Source organism: Aquarana catesbeiana, linkage group LG05, assembly GCF_042186555.1.
Source record: "Aquarana catesbeiana isolate 2022-GZ linkage group LG05, ASM4218655v1, whole genome shotgun sequence".
Classification (NCBI taxonomy): domain Eukaryota; kingdom Metazoa; phylum Chordata; class Amphibia; order Anura; family Ranidae; genus Aquarana; species Aquarana catesbeiana.
This window is the reverse complement of record NC_133328.1, coordinates 640,953,092-640,976,400: the sequence shown is the minus strand read 5'-3', so window position 1 is coordinate 640,976,400 and position 23,309 is coordinate 640,953,092. Positions and strand designations below refer to the sequence as shown.

Below are 23,309 nucleotides of genomic sequence, written 5' to 3'. Positions count from 1 at the left end.
GAGGTAAGGTTCTGCAGAACATTGACCTGGAAATGGTCAAAACCCAAACGGAAAGCAATGATGGAGGCAAGGTTCTGCAGAACATTGACCTGGAAATGGTCAAAACCCAAACGGAAAGCAATGGTGGAGGCAAGGTTCTGCAGAACATTGACCTGGAAATGGTCAAAACCCAAACGGAAAGCAATGGTGGAGGCAAGGTTCTGCAGAACATTGACCTGGAAATGGTCAAAACCCAAACGGAAAGCAATGGTGGAGGCAAGGTTCTGCAGTGTAGGGGCTGTTCTGTCTCTCCAATCTAAGCATTGAAAGTGTGACCTCTGTAACTTACAGTTAGTTGTGTTGAGATGTCGATAACCTCAATCTTATTTGGATAAACAGACAGTGACTCGATCCAGACGACACCTTGTTGATCTTGTGAAGTTTAATCCATAAACTGTGAGGATCTTACAACAACAAACATCGGATAGGTCAAAAGATCATAATGTGATCCCGTCCACATGTGTACAGAAATGCATTACTGGGAGAATGAACAAAGGGTGGGGCTAACTATACAGAATAAGCTTAGATACAGGAAGGGGAGGAACCAGGGACAGAATAATACATATAACATTTAAAGGCATATCACAAGGCATGTGAAACATGACACTCCCCGTCGAAATCTATGATTTCTATTATTAACAAACTTTAGTCCAAGTCCAAATATAAGTACTGAAGTTCTTTCCAAGAACACCTACAAAACAAGAGGGAAGAACAAGGGAAACAATGCAAACATTAACATACTTGCAGATGTTGATCTCGAAGGTCCAGGCTGTGACAAGGAAATATCCATCTTCAGAGGGGAAGGCAGCAATATGCATCAATCCTTCGTACCTCCCTTTGAATCAAGTTGATGACTTGTCTTCTTCTTTGGGCAAAAGAAGTACTAGTTCCTTTATAGGCCTGAAGTAGACGTGTGCAGAACCTTCTTTCATTACTTTAACTTCTACTTTCCGTACTTTTCCGTCAATACTTGGCATAGTCTTTGTAATAAGACCCATAGGCCAATAGTTGCGATGAGAATCTGTAGAACTTGAGATGGGTTTATCATTCAAGAGTACTGGTGGAGATAGCCATGATGTGTCCATAAATGCAGTTTATGGACACATCACCGCGATCACCACCAGGGTTGAGGTTAATGGGAACATAGTTCCAATGTTCAGACTTGGAGAACTTCCTAATCCGTTCCACTACGAAATGGTAGAGGTGCTACCCAACTGTTGGAATCATCTTGGTAGAACTCTTTACTCATGGTTTTCAAGAAATCTTTGTCTTCCATGGTAGCTGCCAACTCCTGGTCTTTAGTGGTTACTTCGAACACTGTATTGCCGATGTTGTCATCCCAGACATTAGGGGCTTTCTTCTTATCTTGTATGATGTGCCGTTGTGCACCTTTTTCAAACAGTCTATCTTTCACATTATATTGATGTGGTCCTTGTGGAGAACAAGTAGTCCGTCCATTTGACAGGACGTGTGTTTTAAAGGAAGAGACTAAGTAAGAACTTTTGCCTTTGTCTTGACAGACATTGCCTATGACGACCCAGCCCAGATCCAGACACTGAGCATATGGTGCACGATCTGGACCATTGATTTGCTGACGAACCTTGTGCACCCTTAAAATGTCTCGGCCGAGTAACAGCAGGATATCAGCACTTTCATCGAGGGCTGGTATTTGGTCAGCTATGTCCTTCAAGTGAGAACGGTGAAAGGCATCTTCAGGAGTAGGGATCTCCTCTTTGTTGTTTGGGATTTGGTTGCACTCAGTGATAGTGGGCAAGAATATTTCCACATTGTCATTCAGGGGAGCAACTACAAGACCGCTGGCTCTCCCACCTAAGACTTCTGTAGTGTCAGCACAAGTGCTCAGGGTAAAAGGTAGGGTATCTCCTGTTATGTTCAACAATTCAAAAAACTGTGTTCTTGCAAGAGATCTGTTGCTCTGCTCATCCAGATTAGTATACAGACTTATGGCCTTTTCAGGTTGACCTTTGGGGTATACACGAACCGAACAAATCTTTGCACAGGATTTGTCACATAGTCCTTCTCCACAGACTTCTGTACATGTAGAGAACACTGAGGTGGAAGGTGCTGTTTGATCTGTGCGCTCCCCGCCTTGCTTTGCCTCAGGAAGATTGTTTGTAAGTGTAGTAGAGTTGTGCGGATATTGATGAAGAGCTTGCACATGGTCATCACTGTCACACTCTATACATTTGATGATAGCTTTACAGTCCTTTGCAAAGTGTTCTGTTGAGGCACAGCAGTTTCTTTAAAATTTCCTTACGTTCTTGTAGGGTTTTCTTTCTGAAGCCGATACATTTTTTAAGTGGATGTGGTTTGTCATGTATCGGACATTGGCGATTTGGGTTCTCAATTTTCTTGTTTTAATCAGTCTTTTCAAGAACTGTAGCAGGTGCAGTTAGAACATTAGTCCTTTTCACTAACACTGGACATCTATGGTCTCTGTGTGTCATATGTGTGTTCATAGGTCTTGGAGAGGGTGAACTGAGAATGTCACAGTCACCATAGGAGAAACTTGGGTCATTCTTAGTGCCTGCAATTCTTTTGATGAACTCGCACAAGTGGGAAAAAGGAGGAAAGGCAACTTTATGATTTTCCTTATACTTTGATCCAAGCGCTGCCCATTTTTCTTGCATGCCATATGGTAGCTTGAGAACAATAGGGTTGATGCCACGAGCGGTGCCAAGGTAATTGAGATCAGCTAAGTTGATGTCCGCCTTAGCAAGTTGAAGCTCTAATAGAACATCGCTGAGTTCTTGAAACTTTAGATTGTAGAAGAAATATTTGGGAAGCTTTGCAACCGTTTGAATAAGGCATCTTCAATGACCTCTGGGCTGCCAAAGGTACGTTCAAGTCTGTCCCAAGCAGCATTAAGGCCTGCAGTGGGGTTGCCGATGTGAACTGCTTTGAGCCTCTTGATGCGTTCAGTTGACTGGGGACCTAGCCATCTAATGAGCAGATCTAATTCCTCTGTGGCATTGATGTCTAGGTCACTCATACTGGCCTTAAAGGTGGATTTCCAGCCTCTGTAATTTTCAGGCTTGTCATCAAACTTGGTGAGGCCTGTCTTAGTGAGCTCTCCGTGGAGCATGTATTTAGCAAACTGTGACATGTCCGTGTTCTCAGACTTTAGATGCATGGCTGCAGGTGGGACAGAGTTAGTTGTGATGGCTGGTGCATTGACATTAAGTGACTTGGGAACATATGTTGGTGTGAAGGCATTCAATGCTGGAACTGGCTTAAAGTTCATTGAGATGTTGGTTTGTAGCTGTAGATTAGTGTGCTTGCCAGGAGGTACTTGGTTAGTGCCAAAGTAAGGTGGACAGTCTGTTATATGCATACCAGTGTCTGCTGCTTGCTGAGATGCTGCAGTCTGGTGTACTGGAAGATATAAAGGCAAATTGTCTTGAGGTACAGTAGGTGCAGATAAGAGACTTTGATTGAGTGCTTTGGTTGCTGTGACTGGGAGTTGACGTTCTGGAGAGGTAGGTGAAGAATCTCAGGCATAAGATACAACTGAGTGTCTGCAACTGTTGTGTCTTTCGCTTTCACTAGCGGCTTGTTCTAAGACTCTTAACCTTACCATGGCTGTGGCATGCTCACATTGTTTTTCCAAAACATCCATTTCTGCTTTCTGGCGTGCGGCTTCAGTTTCTTTCTCTGTTTTCTTTTTGGGCGCAAGCTGCCTGAATTTTACAAGCTTCAGAATCTGCACGGGCCTTTATGAGTTGTTGACTTGACTGAGTGCAGAAGATCTTGATTGTAGGGATTTGGAAGATCTTGTGGAGCGTCTAGTAGATAAGATCTGGATTCATGAAGCCGTGTTATTTTCACTTCTGCCTTTGTTTGCACCATTAAATTGTCTCTTTCAAGATTGAGCTCCTCAAATCCCTTTAATTCTTCCAATGACCCTTGAGTGTTGTACCGCTTTAAGAGATCATAACTCTCATAAGCAACATTCAATTGCTTGATAGCGCCCTCTAGTTGTAATGGCTCATGAGATTGTTGGGAGAGAGCAGACATAGATTTAACGTTATTAGACCATAAGTCATTGATATTAAACAGCAGTTCTTCTTTGTCAGCTTTAAGATCCTCTTGCACTTTCCAGGTTGGTTTTGTTAAGCGTTTTTCCCTTTGGTTTGATTCAGGGTTTAATTCCTCATCTGGAAGGAGCACTAAACCTGGCTGTGCATCCCCAGATTGCATATTGTCTTCCTGAAACATCTTGTTAACAAGGAGGGGGTTTATAGTACAGTTTTCCAGCAGCAGAGAAATGTATAAGTTTGCCGTGTCTGAGATCAGGTTTCTTACGCTGCAGTTTAAGAAAGGTTTACTCTGACTTTCTTATAAGATTACACAGACAAAAAGCCATGTGCTGATGAATACAGAGGCAGTGTATACGCTGTTTGTATGAACATTCACAGCAGTAATATTGTCCTGTGGCTGATGAGTGCTATGCTGAGACTTGCTTGCAGACACACATACAGACTTGTGTATTAAGGTGGTTGTAAACCCTTTACAACCACTTTAACCTACAGGTAAGCGTAGACTAAGGCTTACCTGTAGGTGATTGAAATATCTCCCAGACCTGCACGGTCTAGGAGATATTTGCAAATCGCCGTAGGGTGATGGATTTTGAAAGTCTCTCCTCTCCGACTGAACTGCTTTGCCCTTTATAGAGTTTGTGACTTAAGAATGTGCCACTTTAACCTGGAAGGCTGAATCAGCTACTTGATGCTTTTGTGTTTTATTTGGTAAGGTAAATGCCAAGGGCATCTATGGGGTAGACATTCCATTACTCTGGTGGTGGGAATGTCTCCTGAGGACAGACCTGTGCACGGTGGGCTGCAATGGGGTCTGTTGCTTTAGGACCTTTACAAGGTATAGACTTTACAGCCACAGGGTACTGGTTAGGCCAGACAGGTTGCCATGCTTGATGTCCTTCAATAGGCAATGTATGCTTGGACCCCAGAAGGTCTCGTGCTAGGGTATCCCAGCGGGTAGGGAGAACATAGGAAGGTCAAGATAAAAAAAGCAACAAGAGTAGAGGTGCTCCACTACCTCTCAGCCTCAGGATACTAGGGTGGCATGGAGACAAGGACATTACAGTTCAAATTCTGAAGTTCACCAAAGATGGCAAGCAGTCATGGTAGTTGTGGTGGTAAAGTTACATAGTTGGTAAGATTGAATAAAGACAACAGTCCATCCAGTTCAACCTGAGTAGGTGTGTGTGTGCACGTGTGTGTAGAAAAAAATAATTCCCATATCCCTGTATATTGTTTTTGCTTAGAGTCTTTTAAAACTATTTATACTGCCTGCCGACACCACCGATTTTGGAAGAGCGTTCCATATCCTTACTGCCCTGACAGTGAAAAAAACCCCTACGCAGCTTAAGGTTAAACTGCTTCTCTTCCAGTCTCATTGTGTGGCCCCGCGTCCTCCTACACTCCATGGGACTGAAAAGTTTCATACTTACACTGGGATCACCGTTGAGATATTTGTATATTGCTATCATATCGCCTCTCGAGCGTCTCTTCTACAAGGAGAACAAACCAGGCGCTTGTAGTCGTTCCTCATAATTGAGGTCCTCCAGTCCCCATATTCATTTAGTTACCCTTCTCTGGACACTCTCCAGCTCCAACACATCCTTTCTGAGGATTGGTGACCAGAACTGGACGGAATACTCCAGATGTGGCCAAACCAGTTTTATAAAGTTTCAGAATAATCGTTTTATCTCTGGAGTATATTCCTATTTTAATGCATGATAATAATCTGTTGGCTTTGGTAGCTGCAGCTTGACAATGCATGCTATTGCTTAGTCTGTCTTCTACTAGGACCCCTAGATGCTTCTCCATCTTGGAAGCCCCTAGGGGTTCGCCTCCTAATGAGTAACTTGTGTTTATATTTTTACCCCCAAGTGCATTACCTTACATTTTTTAATGTTAAACTTCATTTGCCATGCAGTAGCCCACTCCATTAATTTATTCAGGTCTTCTTGTAAGGTTTCTATAACCTGTGTTGCTATTGCCCTACATATGTTTGTGTTGTCAGCAAACACTGAGATCGAGCTATTTATCCCATCCTCTATATCATTTATAAATAAGTTAAACAGAATTGGTCCCAGGACAGAGTCCTGGGGTACCCCACTTAGACCAATCTGAGTATATGTTATTTATCACCCTCCTTTGGACAGGCCCCCAGAGCCAGTTTCCTATCCAAGAACAAACCTTATGGTCCATGCCTACAGACCTCAGCTTGTATATTAAGCGTTTGTGGGGGACTGTATGAAATGCTTTTGCAAAATCCAGATACACCACATCCTTTACACATAAATCCAGATACACCACATCCACCGGCCTACCTTTGTCCAGATGGGAGCCCACTTCCTCGTAGAAGGTTAATAGGTTCTGCAATCAGATCTGTATCATTTGTAATTAAAAGATCTATGCGTTACTCCTAGTCGGGGAATCCACAAATTGAGACATGAAGTTGTCCTGTAGAACATTTAAGAAATGGCAGGCCTTTAATGAGGGGGCTGTCCCCTCCGCCCAGTCAATGTCGGGATAGTTGAAAACTATTTCTAAACTGTGCAAGGAGAGCCAACTCCACCTCTTCCCTCAGGTTAGGGGGCCTGTCAGGGCTGGTGCAAGGATTTTTGACACCCTAGGCGAAACCTAATTTTGCCGCCTCCCCCCTTTGGCTCCACCCCCTTTGCCCTGCCCATGTATAACCCACCTTTTTAATGAAGCGCCCTTCATATTCAGCCCCACCAGTGCCCATCAATGCAGCCTACCAGTGCCCATCAATGCAGCTTACCAGTGCCCATCAATGCAGCTTACCAGTGCCCATCAATGCAGCTTACCAGTGCCCATCAATGCAGCTTACCAGCGCTCATCAATGCAGCCTCACCAGCGCCCATCAATGCAGCCTCACCAGCGCCCATCAATGCAGCCTCACCAGCGCCCATCAATGCAGCCTACCAGCGCCCATCAATGCAGTCTACCAGCGCCCATCAATGCAGCCTACCAGCGCCCATCAATGCAGCTTACCAGCGTCCGTCAACGCAGCCTACCAGCACTCATCAATGCAGCCTACCAGTGCCCATCAATGCAGCCTACCAGTGCCCATCAATGCAGCCTACCAGTGCCCATCAATGCAGCCTACCAGCGCCTATCAATGCAGCCTACCAGTGCCCATCAATGCAGCCTCACCAGCGCCCATCAATGCAGCCTACCAGCACCCATCAATGCAGCTTACCACCGCCTATCAATGCAGCCTGCCAGTGCCCATCAATGCAGTCTACCAGCGCCCATCAATGCAGCCTACCAGCGCTCATCAATGCAACTTACCAGTGCCCATCAATGCAGCCTACCAGTGCTCATCAATGAATGTTTGCTTGCTTCCATTCGTTCGGGAGTCAGGACACAGACAGACCTCCACCGCTGCTGCGCCTCTGACCCTATGTGGGAATGGAGCGGCGGCTGCCTGCTGATGCTGAGACTTAGTTGCTTGCTGCAGAGAGAAGAGAGTAGCAACACCAGTGGCCGGGCGCCCTAGGCGGCTGCCTAGTTTGCCTAGTGGTAGCACCAGCCCTGGGGCCTATAACATCCCCCCACTTGTAATTTCCAGCTTACTTCCACCTATAGGGACTCCACCTCCCCCCTTGCCCCATCACTGATGTCATTCTGTTCTTCTACCCATAAATCATTCCTGATATATATATACTGTACATCCCTCCACCTCTCCTACCCTCCCTGTCCCTCCGATACAAGGAATACCCCTCTATGTTTTCCAGCCAGTCATGTGAGCTGTCAAACCAAGTTTCTGTTACTCCCGTGAAGTCCACATCCTCCTCGTGTAATAGCAGCTCCAGTTCCTCCATTTTATTGACCAGGCTCCTGTCATTTGTGAACATTCCCCTGAGTTTTGTATTGGTGCATATTTTTTTTTTTCCCATATGATTTCTAAGGCTTCGTTTTTGATCTGGTAACTCATTAACCCCCCGGGATTAGATGTTACGGATATAATATAAAGTGTCTCCACTAACCCCCTCTGTGCTATGCTCACTGCTGGTTATCGCAAAAGGTTAAGCAAAAGATTGCCGCTCCAATCTCTGAAATCCGTATCAAGACACCCGCCCTAATGGAACTCACAGGTGCTGGCTCTGCACAAGCTTGTGGAAAAAGAAAAATATCCTGGACGGCCGCACACCATAGAAGACATCTTTATTGATATGAAGAAATAAAATCCAAATGCAGTCACCTCATGTACAGGGAGGAACAGGAAAGAATAAGTGCCATGATGGGGCGTGAAACATGTTAGCTATCTTTCCTGTTCCTCCCTGTACATGAGGTGACTGCATTTGGATTTTATTTCTTCATATCAATAAAGATGTCTTCTATGGTGTGCGGCCGTCCAGGATATTTATCGCAAAAGGTTATTAAAGTTAAGTCAAGTGAAAGTGTCACGCAGGACTTTAAATTCAAGGTGCCGAGGTTCATTCCGCTGATCGCTAAAGGGCCAGGAAGCTGCAATATATTACATTTTTGGCTTTGGTTTGATTAAAGCTACACATTTAGATAAGTGTTAGCTGTAAGTTATGCTACAAACGTTCGCCCCTTCGGTGTGGCAGTTATCCGTGCTGTACCGCACATCGCACGGGTGATGAAATAAGTAAGAACGGCAATTCCCTGATACTGTAAATGTAGAAACAAAAGCTTTGTTTGCCGATTACGAAACTGACCTCACAATTTGCATTGCTGAAAGAGTTTATGTTCCCAACATTGTGATTTTATCCGGTTTATGTTGCATGTAATATCCTGTAATTTTACAATGGTAGGAAATGCCGCTTTTACAAGCTCAATTTGGTGGCTCAACTATCTAAAAGACTTCTGTGACCAAAAAAATAAATCCATTAAAGTGATATTAACCACTTACTGGGCACCTAGACCCCCCTCCTGCCCAACACCAATGTTCAGCTTTTAGCGCCGTCACTCTTTGAAGGACAATTGCACAGTCATAGAACACTGTACCCAAATGAAATTTTTAGCTTTTTTTTCCCCACAAATAGAGCTTTCTTTTGGTGGTATTTGATCACCTCTGAATTTTTTATTTTTTGTTAAAAAAATTAAAAAAGACCAAAATTATTTAAAAAAAATACAAAACCGTTTTATATTTTGTTAATAAATTTTGCAAACAGGTAATTTTTCTCCTTCATTGATGTACGCTGATGAGGCTGCACTGATGGGCACTGATAGGCTGCATTGATGGGCACCGATAGGCTGCATTGATGGGCACGGATGGGCACTAATAGGCAGCACTGGTGGGCGCTGATAGGTGGCATTGGTGGACACTGATGGGTGGCACTAAAGGGCATTAATAGGTGGCACTGATAGGTGGCAGTGATGGGCACTGGGTGGTAGGGTGATGGGCACTGATGGGTGGCAATGATGGGCACTGAAAGGGCGGCACTGATGGGCAATAATAGGCGGCACTGATAGGTGGCATTGGTAGACACTGATGGGTGGCACTGAAGGGCATTAATAGGTGACACTGAAGGGCATTAATAGGTGGCACTGATAGGTGGCAGTGATGGGCACTGGGTGGCAGGGTGATGGGCACTGATAGGTGGCAGTGATGGGCACTGATCGGCATTGGTAGGTGACACTGATAGGCAGCACTGCTAGGTGGCACTGATGAGGCACTGATTGCCACCACTGGTGGGCATTAAAAGGTGGCACTCGTGGGCATTGATAGGTGGCACTGATTGCTGGCACTGTTATGCACTGGTGGGCACTGATTCATGGCACTGTGGGCATTGTCAGGCGGTACTGGTTGGCACAGATGAGGCGGCTTCGCCTCTTCCTCTTCGGGACCGATGTCCCTTGCACAGAAGCCGGTGATCTGCTTTGTTTTTCTCCTCACGCTGTCATCGTGAGAAGAAAAAAAAGAACGATTACCGATGTTCTGTATACATCACGTGATCAGCTGTCATTGGCTGAGAGCTGATCACGTGGTAAGGGGTCGGGATTGACCCTTACTCCGATCTGTGAACACTCGAGTCTCATTGACTCGGCGATCACAGCGAGCGCCCTGCAGGGGGTGTGCGGGGAGCGTGCAAAGGGGAGGACGTCCATTGACGGCCTCCCGGCAAAGTAGGTCCGCGCTGTAGCCGTCATTCGGCTATAGCGCGGATCTGAAGGGGTTGAACACACATTGTTTCATTTAGATTGTCCTTTCTATTTCTGTATGTGGATGATGGCACCTTTTTTTCATTTTCAATATCCAGGTAGCACATGACCCGGCTCTCTCCCAGCCTGTCTGCAGGGAAACATTAGCAGGAGGAGCTTCTAGTCCTCTACTGCTGGTCACATGTTCAAAAACACAAACAGAAAAAAAAAACAGTTTTTGGAATACAGAGTAAAAAGAAATAATGAATATAAATAAACTGTTTTAAATTGTCATACAAATATATATTTGAAATTAAATCTTTATTATTTTGTGAAAATAACATGGTGTGGGTGGATTTCTGCCAGCCACACCCCTCCAGTCTGTGTCTCAGAATAACAGGGAGGTGAAGCCTCCGTCAATCTACATGTCATATCCCATCCCCATTGTGTTTAGCTGGTTAGTGGGCATGGAGGAGGAGGGAGGAGGGAGTGGGCTGTCCTCTACCACTGTATTTACGTCCACATGTGTGACTCTATAGTCACATGGGCTGCTCAGATGTAATAGGGAGGAAATGCCCAGAACTCGCTGAAAACCGAGCATGTGCAAAGCTGACAACATCGCTCTGCAAAATCCCCAACTGCATTGGGGTCATGATCAAAAGGGGAAAGACAAAGATCAGCAGGATCAACCAGGTTTTTTTTGCAGAATGCAGAAAACGAATCCCATAGTGACTGAGTGAGTATGAACAGCATGAAATACATACTTTATTGATACTTTTTTTTCATGATGTGGTTTTTAGTGACACTTTAATGTGATTGTGATTTAGGAATGCACATTTTTTGAGGCCCATTCACAATGCATGAATTTTACAGTGCCATTCAGTTTGTATGCCCCCCCCCCCCCCATACCTAGCCATCATACCCTGTTTCCCCGAAAATAAGACCTAGCGTGACTGTCAGTGATGGCTGCAATATAAGCCCTACCCCCCAAATAAGCCCTACCCCGTTTCCCCGAAAATAAGCCCTACCAGGACTTTAACTAGGGCTTATTTGGGGGGTAAGGCTTATATTGCAGCCATCACCGACAATCACGCTAGGTCTTATTTTCGGGGAAACAGGGTAGCACAATGCACCTCCTCACAGATGTGCACCATGTACCGCATTGTAAATATGCATTGCATACCTAAAGTGAAAGACTATCACAAAAATGGAAGTTCTGAGACAGAACTGACTTTTACCACCCTGTCCTGACGCCCTACCTTTTTTTGTGGTCAGCTCAGGAACTATGTCATAACCCAAAAACAAAAACATCACTTCCTCAAGACTTGTACTGCCACTGGGAACCATATGCACCACAGGTTCCCTAATATGACACACCGTCTCAGTCCTATGCACGCTTCTCACTAGAAAGATACCTGACAACCCACCTTATTTAAAAAAAACTGTGGAAAGAAGACTTGCACATTTCTCCGGACAACTACAAATGGAAAAAAAAAAATGTACTCTACTATGCTCCACAATCAGGATGGTATAGAACCCCAAGAAAAGTTCCTGAGAAACTCTGACTTATATGACACCTTAGGCTCAATTCTTCATATTTGGTGGCCCCTCGATCACCTCTTATAGGAAGGAAACCAAGAACAATATTAGTAGGCTGACTGACCAAGCCCTCTCCTTCACACCACGTACCCACCTACTACTTCAGTTATTATCAACCAGGGTTCCTCCAGAGATCCTAGAACTGTGGCTAATGGATCTCCCATCTGGTGCTTTCATGGTTCCAGGACCAACAACAATTGTCAGAACCAGCTTCATGCCATCGGAGATCTTTCTAGCTGTCTCTAATGCCGCGTACACACGATCGGACTTTACGGCATACTTGGTCCGGCGTACTGGATTTCGTCGGACAATTCGATCGTGTGAGGGCTCCAACAAAGGGGGAGGGAAATTGGGACTTTATATGAAACTGCGCCGGGTGTGAGGGCTCCAGCGGACTTTGTTTTCTCAAAAGTTTGAGGGACTTAGATCTGAAACACGTTTCAAATCTGTCCGACGGACTCGAGTCCGGTCGAAAAGTCCGCTCGTCTGTATGCTAGACAAAAACCGACGCTAGGGCAGCTATTGGCTACTGGCTATGAACTTCCTTGTTTTAGTCCGGTCGTACGTCATCACGTACGCATCCATCGGACTTTGGTTGATTGTGTGTACGCAAGTCCGTTCATTCAGAAAGTCCATTGTAAAGTCCGTCGAAAAGTCCGCCGGACAAAGTCTGCCGTAAAGTCCGATTGTGTGTACACGGCCTAAAGCCTCGTACACACGATCAGACTTCAAACATACTTTTCCGAGGATTTCTGTCCAAAGGGCGTTGGCCGTGAACTTGGTATGCATACACACGGCAGGACTTTTTCAGCCAGCTTTCACTAAATCAGCTCTTTACCGCCACCCTTTGGTCAACTTCCCTATTGTTGTCTGATCTTTTGCATTGGTTCTGAGCATGCGTGTTTGTACTTTGGACTAAAGTCCGATGGTTTTGTGTACACACGATCGGACTAGCCGACCTAGGACTTTTGTTGCCGCCAAGTTTGTCTGTTTGCACAGCCAACATTTGCCTGATTTCAACCGAAAAAGTTTGTCCGATGGGGCGTACACGCGGTCGGATGTTGCCTTAAAACAGGTAATTTGCATGTTTGTTGTCAAAAAGTCCGATCGTGTGTATGGGCCTTAAGGACAAACTTTTTCTGTTTTCAAGTGTTTGCTGACAAACTTTCTGGCAACAAAAGTCCGATGGTGCAAAATCCTATCGTGTGTACACAAGTCCATCGGACTTAAGTCCAAAGTACAAACACACATGCTCAGAACCAATGCAAAAGATCAGACAACAAAAGTTGACCAAAGGGTGGTGGTAAAGAGCTGAAAAACCACGTGATTTGGTGAAAGTTGGCCTAAAAAAAGTCCTGCCGTGTGTATGCATACCAAGTTCACGGCCAACGCCCTTTGGACAGAAATCCACGGAAAAGTTGGTTTGAAGTCCGATCGTGTGTACGAGGCTTAAGGGTGGCATTCTGTCCACTACTGTAATGCCCCGTACACACGATCGGACTTTCCGACAACAAAACCGTGGATTTTTGTTCGAAGGGTGTTGGCTCCAACTTGTCTTGCATACACACGGTCACACAAATGTCGGCCAACAAATTACGAACGTAGCGACGTACAAGACGTATGTGATCTCTCCATTACGAACGCTAGTTTTACAAGACTGAGCGCCTCCGGCTCGTGCTTGGTTCCGAGCATGCGTGGACTTTTGTCCGACGGACTTGCGTACACGCGATCGGAAAATTTTGTTTGCGGAAAATTTGAGAACCCGCTAGCCAACATTTGTTGGCGGAAAGTCCGCCAACAAATGTCCGATGGGGCGTACACACGGTCGGACTTTCCGCCAACAAGTCCACATCCAACATTTGTTGTTGGAAAATCCGATCGTGTGTACGCGGCATAAGTGGGGCATTATGCTTACGTTTTTTCACTGTAAGGAGCATGCGTCAATAAAGGAAGAAATGGCCGCACTCCGCACTGGATCAAAATTCTTGTTCATTCAGAACATCTCAAGTGTTGACAAAAGACGGAAAGATGGTAGATGTATTTCACACACTCCAAGTGCGCTTAATCATTACACACACAGAGTAGCATAGATCTCCTTATAAAGCCCCCACCCAATTATATGGCAGGTGACACTCGTCATTAAATTGCATACTTCCTGTTGTTGTAAATGATACATGTACAAACCAATCTCCTCAGGTTAATAGGTGTCTTACCGTTCCAGTGGGAGACCCGATCGAAATCAGCCACCTCCGGCGGCTAGGGACAGACCGGAACGGAGCCGGAAACGGCGTGTCATGATGTCACTTCCCGTTTACTCGGCTGCCAATGGCGCCGGTTTTAAAAAAATATACAGTATTCAGAATCGCCGAAAACGGCGATCTGAATACTGTGAAGTGCAAAGGAGGGATCGGGGGGTCTTTTAGACCTCCCGATCCCTCCATAAAGAGTACCTGTCACCACCTATTCCTGTCACAAGGGATGTTTACATTCCTTGTGACAGCAATAAAAGTGATCAATTTTTTTTTTTTAAAACACAATTTATTAATATAAAAATAAATAAGAAAAAAAAATAAACATTTTTTAAAGCGCCCCCGTCCCCGCGAGCTCACGTAGCAAAGAAAACGCATGCGGAAGTCGCGCGCGCATATGTAAACGGTGTTCAAATCACACATGTGAGGTATCACCGCGATCGTCAGAGCGAGAGCAATAATTCTAGCACTAGGCCTCCTCTGTAACTCTAATCTGGTAACTGTAAAAAAAAATTTAAAGTGTCGCCTATGAAGATTTTTAGTTACCGTAGTTTGTCGCCATTCCACGAGTGCGTGCAATTATAAAGCGTGACATGTTTGGTATCTATTTACTCGGCGTAACATCATCTTTCACATTATACAAAAAAAATTGGGCTAACTTTACTGTTTCATTTTTTTTTTTAAATTCATGAAAGTGTCCCTTTTCCCAAAAAGTTGCGTTTAAAACACAGCTGCACAAATACCGTGTGACATAAAATATTGCAACATTCGCCATTTTATTCTCTAGATTCTCTGCTAAAAAAAAATACATATAATGTTTGTGGGCTCTAAGTCATTTTCTAGCAAAAAAATACGGATTTTAACTTGTAAACACCAAATGTCAAAAATAGGCTTAGTCATGAAAGGGTTAAAGGTGGATTTGTATTAAAACGGTCCTACAAAAGCTCCAGAAGAAGCCACGTTTGTGGTGAAACATGTGGAGGCAACCGTTCTATTGTATTGTGACCACAGGGCTGATTCTGCCCTAATGTTTGAAGCAGTTTTATAGTATCTATGTAATAATAACATTTTCTATTTTTTGGTTAATTTAACGTTGGTTGATTTTTCTGCACCTTAAAACTCAATTTTTTTGCTCTTTTGGTATTTCTTGTCATATTTAAAGGAGGTGGCGCGTATATCAAAATCTCCAAGTTCTAATACTAATATATTGTTGCTAACCTTATAAATGCTGTATTTATACCAGGAAGTGGTGCAGGAAACCTGCGCTCTGTGCACGTTTCCCGCACCGCATTCAAAGCCGCACGTACACAGTGACTCCAAAAGGCATTAATTGTGAGGATGAGGTCCATCAGGAGTGGTTGGTTGGGTGGTACTCGTGATACAATGGATGGTTGATAAACTAGGTATGACGGGCAGTCCTCGCATACTTAGAGGTTGGGGGTTTGGGTGGCACCAAAACATGAAATGGTCATTATTTGGGGCGCACCCACATGGGAAGATGGGTGGACAAAATGTGGATCAAAGGCAGGGTCAACCGTGACCCAGGATCCATGACCATTGTTGGTAAGCATGGAAGCACCTGAACAAGGGACCTCCATGGCAGGATTACCAGGGAACCATTGGTAATGGAAAGCATGGAAGCACCTGAACAAGGGACCTCCATGGCAGGATCACCAGGGAACCATTGGTAATGGTAAGCATGGAAGCACCTGAACAAGGGACCTCCATGGCAGGATCACCAGGGAACCATTGGTAATGTAAGCATGGAAGCACCTGAACAAGGGACCTCCATGGCAGGATCACCACGGAACCATTGGTAATGGTAAGCATGGAAGCACCTGAACAAGGGACCTCCATGGCAGGATCACCAGGGAACCATTGGTAATGGTAAGCATGGAAGCACCTGCACAAGGGACCTCCATGGCAGGATCACCAGGGAACCATTGGTAATGGTAAGCATGGAAGCACCTGAACAAGGGACCTCCATGGCAGGATCACCACGGAACCATTGGTAATGGTAAGCATGGAAGCACCTGAACAAGGGACCTCCATGGCAGGATCGCCAGGAAACCATTGGTAATGGTAAGCATGGAAGCACCTGAACAAGGGACCTCCATGGCAGGATCGCCAGGGATTATTTTAATCAAATCTTCAGGTTTAAAAAAAAATAAAGATTGAAAATGATTTTTTGAAATGACATCAAAGCTGATATGAGGTTAACGTCAATGTTACAATTCGCAGAACGTTCACTCGCCGAAACCAGCGTTATCTTCGAATTCTGTGAAAAACAAGGACGGAATGTTTATTGGATTGCGATCAAAGCTGTCCATAGACACATATTTTCATAATCATGTTTTTTTTTTTTTTTTTTCTCCAGCTGAAGAATAGACAACCCGTGTGAATGTTGGGGGTTCTACAAGACCAGTGATGTCCAAGTTCAATGGAGTCTCCGTTGCACGCCGAGCAGCCCGGCGATCCGCTCCTGCCTCGAGCAACGCCAAGCGGTCAGTGGACGGATCTGTCATTAAGGTATTGTTCTCAGATCTCTAGTCTCACCAAATAGTGTGCTATAGAAATCACTAAAAAAAAAAAATTCAGTTGAGAAAAAAAAAACCCTCCACATCAGCTATTTACGTTGGGAAAACAACAGTGGAGCGCTGCATCGTTGTTTTTTCATAACAAGTATACCATGTATTGCATTCACACCTGAGCGTAGCGTCTTTCAGCGTTTTTCCTGCATTTTTTCCGCATCTTTTTATGTGCGACTTGCGCGTTTTTTATACAGCATTTTTATGAGCTTTGGCATTTTTTTTATTAGCCAATAGAGAAAACTATTATCTGTTGCATCATTTGTTGCTAGGTATTTCAGCTTTTTTAGCTTTTATTTATTTTTTATTATTATTATTCATTTATTATATTTTTTTTTTCCGTTAGGGTAAAGGGTTAGCGTTAAGGTTAGGTTAAGGTTAGGAGTAGGAGTTGGGGTTAGGGTTATTTATTATTTTAATTTTTTTTGTTAGGGTTAGGGTGTAAATACTACTATTACTTCTACTACTACTACTATTGCTACTACTTATTATTATAATAATAATAATAAATTAATAAATGTAAAATAAATACACAAATAAAAATCAAAAATGAAAAAATAAATGAATTCAATAATTGAATACTAAGTAACAATAAATAAATAATTAACCCTTAACTTTAACCCCTTAAATAAATAAAATAATAATAAATACCGGTAACTAAATTTTGAAGAGAAAGGTAGAAAATGATGCCCCGTACACACGATCGGCCATTCTGACAACAAAATCCATGGATTTTTTTCCAACAGATGTTGGCTCAAACTTGACTTGCATACACACGGTCACACAAATGTTGTTGGAAATTCGTCGCTGTACGTCAAGAACGCGGTGACGTACAACGCGTACGACGAGCCGAGAAAAATGAAGTTCAATAGCCAGTGCGGCTCTTCTGCTTGATTCCGAGCATGCGTGGCACTTTGTGCGTCGGAATTGTGTACACACGATCGGAATTTACAACAACGGATTTTGTTGTCGGAAAATTTGAGATCCAGATCTCAAATTTTGTGACGGAAACTCCGATGGAAAATGTCCGATGGAGCCTACTACACGGAATTTCCGACAACAAGCCGACCGTGTGTAGGGGGCATAAGAGTTTAAAGGTGCATATTAATCAATTTAAAAACAGAAAATCAGATTTATAAATTTTATTTTATAAACATCATTAAAATTGTAAATGTTAAAACCAACATGAATAATTCATACGGTCGTGGTACAAAAGTTTTTCGACTCTACGTGTTTCGCCAAAATCATGGCTTCCTCAGGAGTTTCCACAAGACTTTATGTTCAGTATCACTATAGGTAACCAAAAAAGATATATAAGTAAACAAGAAAAATGTATACATATTTATAAATTCATAACACATAGCAAAATTACAGAATAAATAGTAATAATAATAATAATAATAATAATAATAAATGAATAAATACATTTGAAATAAATACACAAGTAAAAATCATAAATGAAATTCTATAAATTAATACTAAGTAACAATAAATAAATAATGAACACTTAACTTTAAGCTCCTTAAGGGGGAAGTGGAGATGTGAACCGTCTCCATAGAGAATATTTGATTTTTTTTCCCCCTCCAGCGTTTTGGAGCTTCAATCCACAAAACGCTGAGGTGTCAATGGGGCCTTAGGGGGGTATTGTGTCCAACTGCTTTTTATTACTTTGTCATTTTAGGGAACGTCAGCACAGTTTTTTTCTTTATACATATCAGCTATTTACTCTACAGAACCTCATCTGCATCTGCCCTGTAAATACTAGAGACGGAGGAGTTGATTTACTGAAGGCATCATCCATTGCTCTACTGACACCATCCACTGCTCTACTGACACCGTCCACTGCTCTACTGACACCGTCCACTGCTCTACTGACACCATCCACTGCTCTAGTGACACCATCCACTCTACTGACACCGTCCACTGCTCTACTGACACCGTCCACTGCTCTACTGACACCATCCACTGCTCTACTGACACCATCCACTGTTCTACTGACACCGTCCTCTGCCCTACTGACACCATCCACTGCCCTACTGACACCATCCACTGCTCTACTGACACCATCCACTGCTCTACTGACACCATCCACTGTTCTACTGACACCGTCCTCTGCCCTACTGACACCATCCACTGCCCTACTGACGCCATCCACTGCCCTACTGACACCGTCCACTGCTCTACAGACACCGTCCACTGCTCTACTGACACCGTCCACTGCTCTACTGACACCGTCCACTGCCCTACTGACACTGTCCACTGCTCTACTGACACCGTCCACTGCTCTACTGACACCGTCCACTGCTCTACTGACACCATCCACTGCTCTACTGACACCGTCCACTGCTCTACTGACACCATCCACTGCTCTACTGACACCATCCACTCTACTGACACCGTCCACTGCTCTACTGACACCATCCACTCTACTGGCACCGTCCACTGCTCTACTGACAACATCCACTGCTCTACTGACACCGTCCTCTGCTCTACTGACACCATCCACTGCTTTACTGACACCGTCCACTGCTCTACTGACATCGTCCTTTGCCCTACTGACACCGTCCTCTGCTCTACTGACACCGTCCACTGCTCTACTGACACCGTCCCGTCCACTGCTCTACTGACACCGTCCACCGCTCTACTGACACCGTCCACTGCCCTACTGACACCGTCCACTGCTCTACTGACACCATCCACTGCCCTACTGACACCGTCCACTGCTCTACTGACACCGTCCACTGCCCTACTGACACTGTCCACTGCTCTACTGACACCGTCCACTGCTCTACTGACACCGTCCTGCTCTACTGACACCATCCACTGCCCTACTGACACCGTCCACTGCTCTAATGACACCGTCCACTGCCCTACTGACACCGTCCACTGCTCTAATGACATCGTCCACTGCTCTACTGACACCGTCCACTGCTCTACTGACACCGTCCACTGCTCTACTGACACCGTCCACTGCTCTACTGACACCGTCCACTGCTCTAATGACATCGTCCACTGCCCTACTGACACTGTCCACTGCTCTACTGACACCATCCACTGCCCTACTGACACCGTCCACTGCCCTACTGACACCGTCCACTGCCCTACTGACACCGTCCACTGCTCTACTGACACCATCCACTGCTCTACTGACACCGACCACTGCTCTACTGACACCGTCCACTGCTCTACCGACACCGTCCACTGCTCTACCGACACCGTCCACTGCCCTATTGACACCGTCCACTGCTCTACTGACACCATCCACTGCTCTACTGACACCGTCCACTGCTCTACTGACACCGTTCACTGCTCTACTGACACCATCCACTGCCCTACTGACACCGTCCTCTCCTCTACTGACACCGTCCACTGCCCCACTGACACCGTCCACTGCTCTACTGACACCGTCCACTGCCCCACTGACACCGTCCACTGCCCTACTGACACCGTCCTCTGCTCTACTGACACCGTCCTCTGCCCTACTGACACCATCCACTGCTCTACTGACACCATCCACTGCTCTACTGACACCGTCCACTGCCCTACTGACACCATCCACTGCTCTACTGACACCGTCCTCTGCTCTACTGACACCGTCCACTGCCCTACTGACACCGTCCACTGCTCTACTGACACCGTCCACTCCCCTACTGACACCGTCCTCTGCCCTACTGACACCGTCCACTGCCCTACTGACACCGTCCACTGCTTTACTGACACCGTCCACTGCCCTACTGACATCGTCCTCTGCCCTACTGACACCATCCACTGCCTTACTGACACCGTCCTCTGCTCTACTGACACCGTCCACTGCTCTACTGACATCGTCCACTGCCCTACTGACACCGTCCTCTGCTCTACTGACACCGTCCTCTGCTCTACTGACACCGTCCACTGCTCTACTGACACCGTCCACTGCTCTACTGACACCGTCCACTGCCCTACTGACATCGTCCTCTGCCCTACTGACACCATCCAGTGCCCTACTGACACCGTCCACTGCCCTACTGACACCATCCACTGCCCTACTGACACCATCCACTGCCCTACTGACACCGTCCTCTGCTCTACTGACACCGTCCACTGCTCTACTGACACCGTCCACTGCCCTACTGACACCATCCACTGCCCTACTGACACCATCCACTGCCCTACTGACACCATCCACTGCTCTACTGACACCGTCCTCTGCTCTACTGACACCGTCCACTGCTCTACTGACACCGTCCACTGCCCTACTGACACCATCCACTGCTCTACTGACACCGTCCACTGCTCTACTGACACCGTCCACTGCCCTACTGACACCATCCACTGCCCTACTGACACCATCCACTGCTCTACTGACACCGTCCACTGCTCTACTGACACCGTCCACTGCCCTACTGACACCATCCACTGCCCTACTGACACCATCCACTGCCCTACTGACACCGTCCTCTGCTCTACTGACACCGTCCACTGCTCTACTGACACCGTCCACTGCTCTACTGACACCGTCCACTGCCCTACTGACACCATCCACTGCCCTACTGACACCATCCACTGCCCTACTGACACCGTCCTCTGCCCTACTGACACCATCCACTGCCCTACTGACACCATCCACTGCCCTACTGACACCATCCACTGCTCTACTGACACCGCCCATTCACGGGCTTTGAATATTTTTTGATCATTTTTGAGAAGATCTGGAATGTCAGCAGCTTATTTGTGATCATTTTAAATGACTTCTGTAGCGATTTATTTGTTAGATCAACTTCATTAGAAATAAAAGTGAATTTCTCTGTTTTTGGTAAAACGATCCTTGGTGTGTCTCCTCTGATTCGATTGTCTCTGGATTTACAGAATATTTGCCTGACGAGCGCCGAGTCCCTGCTGAGAACTGAGCAAAACTTCCTGTCCACCTTGTCTCAGGTGAACACTCTGGTCCTGAACATTTTACTGCAGTCAACAGGTAAGAGCCCCATCTGGAGGAATCTCATAGAGATTCACTGTTGTACTGGAGCAGTGCTGAGCAGAATTAGATGGATCTGCAGACGAATTTTTTATTTTTTTCCCACATAGACAGCTGAATGTTCAAAAGGGTGCATGCAGGGCAGCCAATGGTGTTTTTTTGTTTTGTGCTGCCCTAGACTAAAATTGGGTACCCCCCCAATCTAAATTTGTTTCGCCCCCTTCCTTTTTCAGATCCACCCCTTCCTCTGTAAGATCCCCCTTAAATCAGGGTTCCCAGAGTTCTCCCTTACACTGCCATTCCTCAGTCCCCCGCAGTGTAGGGCACTACAAGTCCCAGCATTACAGGCTGCCATACCTCAGTCCCCCACAAAGGGCACTGCAAGTCCCAGCATAGCAGGCTGTCATTCCTCACTGAGGCAGCCCACTATGCTGGATGCTGGGACTTGTAGTGCCCACTGTAGGGGACTGAGGAACGGCAGCCCGCTATGCTGGGACTTGTAGTGCCCACTGTAGGGAACTGAGAAATGGCAGCCCGCTATGCTGGGACTTGTAGTGCCTTCTGTAGGGGACTGAGGAATGACAGCCCACTATGCTGGGACTTGTAGTGCCCTCTGTAGGGGACTGAGGAACGGCAGCCCACTATGCTGGGACTTGTAGTGCCCTCTGTAGGGGACTGGGAATGGCAGCTCACTATGCTGGGACTTGTAGTGCTCTCTGTAGGGGACTGAGGAATGGCAGCCCACTATGCTGGAACTTGTAGTGCCTTCTGTAGGGGACTGAGGAATGGCAGCCCACTATGCTGGGACTTGTAGTGCCCACTGTAGGGGACTGAGGAACGGCAGCCCACTATGCTGGGACTTGTAGTGCCCACTGTAGGGGACTGAGGAATGGCAGCCCACTATGCTGGGACTTGTAGTGCCCACTGTAGGAGACTGAGGAATGGCAGCCCACTATGCTGGGGCTTGTAGTGCCTTCTGTAGGGGACTGAGGAATGGCAGCCCGCTATGTTGGGACTTGTAGTGCTCTCTGTAGGGAACTGAGGAATGGCAGCTCGCTATGCTGGGACTTGTAGTGCTCTCTGTAGGGAACTGAGGAATGGCAGCTCGCTATGCTGGGACTTGTAGTGCTCTCTGTAGGGGACTGAGGAACGGCAGCCCACTATGCTGGGACTTGTAGTGTCCACTGTAGGGGACTGAGGAATGGCAGCTCACTATGCTGGGACTTGTAGTGTTCTCTGTAGGGGACTGAGGAACGGCAGCCCACTATGCTGGGACTTGTAGTGCCCACTGTAGGGGACTGAGGAATGGCAGCCCACTATGCTGGGACTTGTAGTGCCCACTGTAGGAGACTGAGGAATGGCAGCTCGCTATGCTGGGACTTGTAGTGCCTTCTGTAGGGGACTGAGGAATGGCAGCCCACTATGCTGGGACTTGTAGTGCCTTCTGTAGGGGACTGAGGAATGGCAGCCCAGTATGCTGGGGCTTGTAGTGCCTTCTGTAGGGGACTGAGGAATGGCAGCCCAGTATGCTGGGGCTTGTAGTGCCTTCTGTAGGGGACTGAGCAATGGCAGCCCGCTATGCTGGGACTTGTAGTGCCCTCTGTAGGGGACTGAGGATTGGCAGGGCATATCTCAGTCCTGGCACTCCAAGCCTGCTTTGATGTGGGACCTGTAAGAACACTTCATTTTGACA

The 23,309-nt window shown here is 46.0% G+C and overlaps 1 protein-coding gene across 1 annotated transcript in view; it reads left to right on the top strand.

Moving 5' to 3' along the window:
* The window catches only part of ALS2CL (ALS2 C-terminal like), a gene marked incomplete at its 3' end in the record, with an annotated part of 172,768 nt that overhangs the window by 74,745 nt on the left and 74,714 nt on the right, over positions 1-23,309 (top strand). The window contains 2 exon segments of the mRNA XM_073632440.1: positions 16,449-16,600; positions 21,508-21,616. Coding sequence (XP_073488541.1) covers positions 16,499-16,600; positions 21,508-21,616 — 211 coding nt within the window.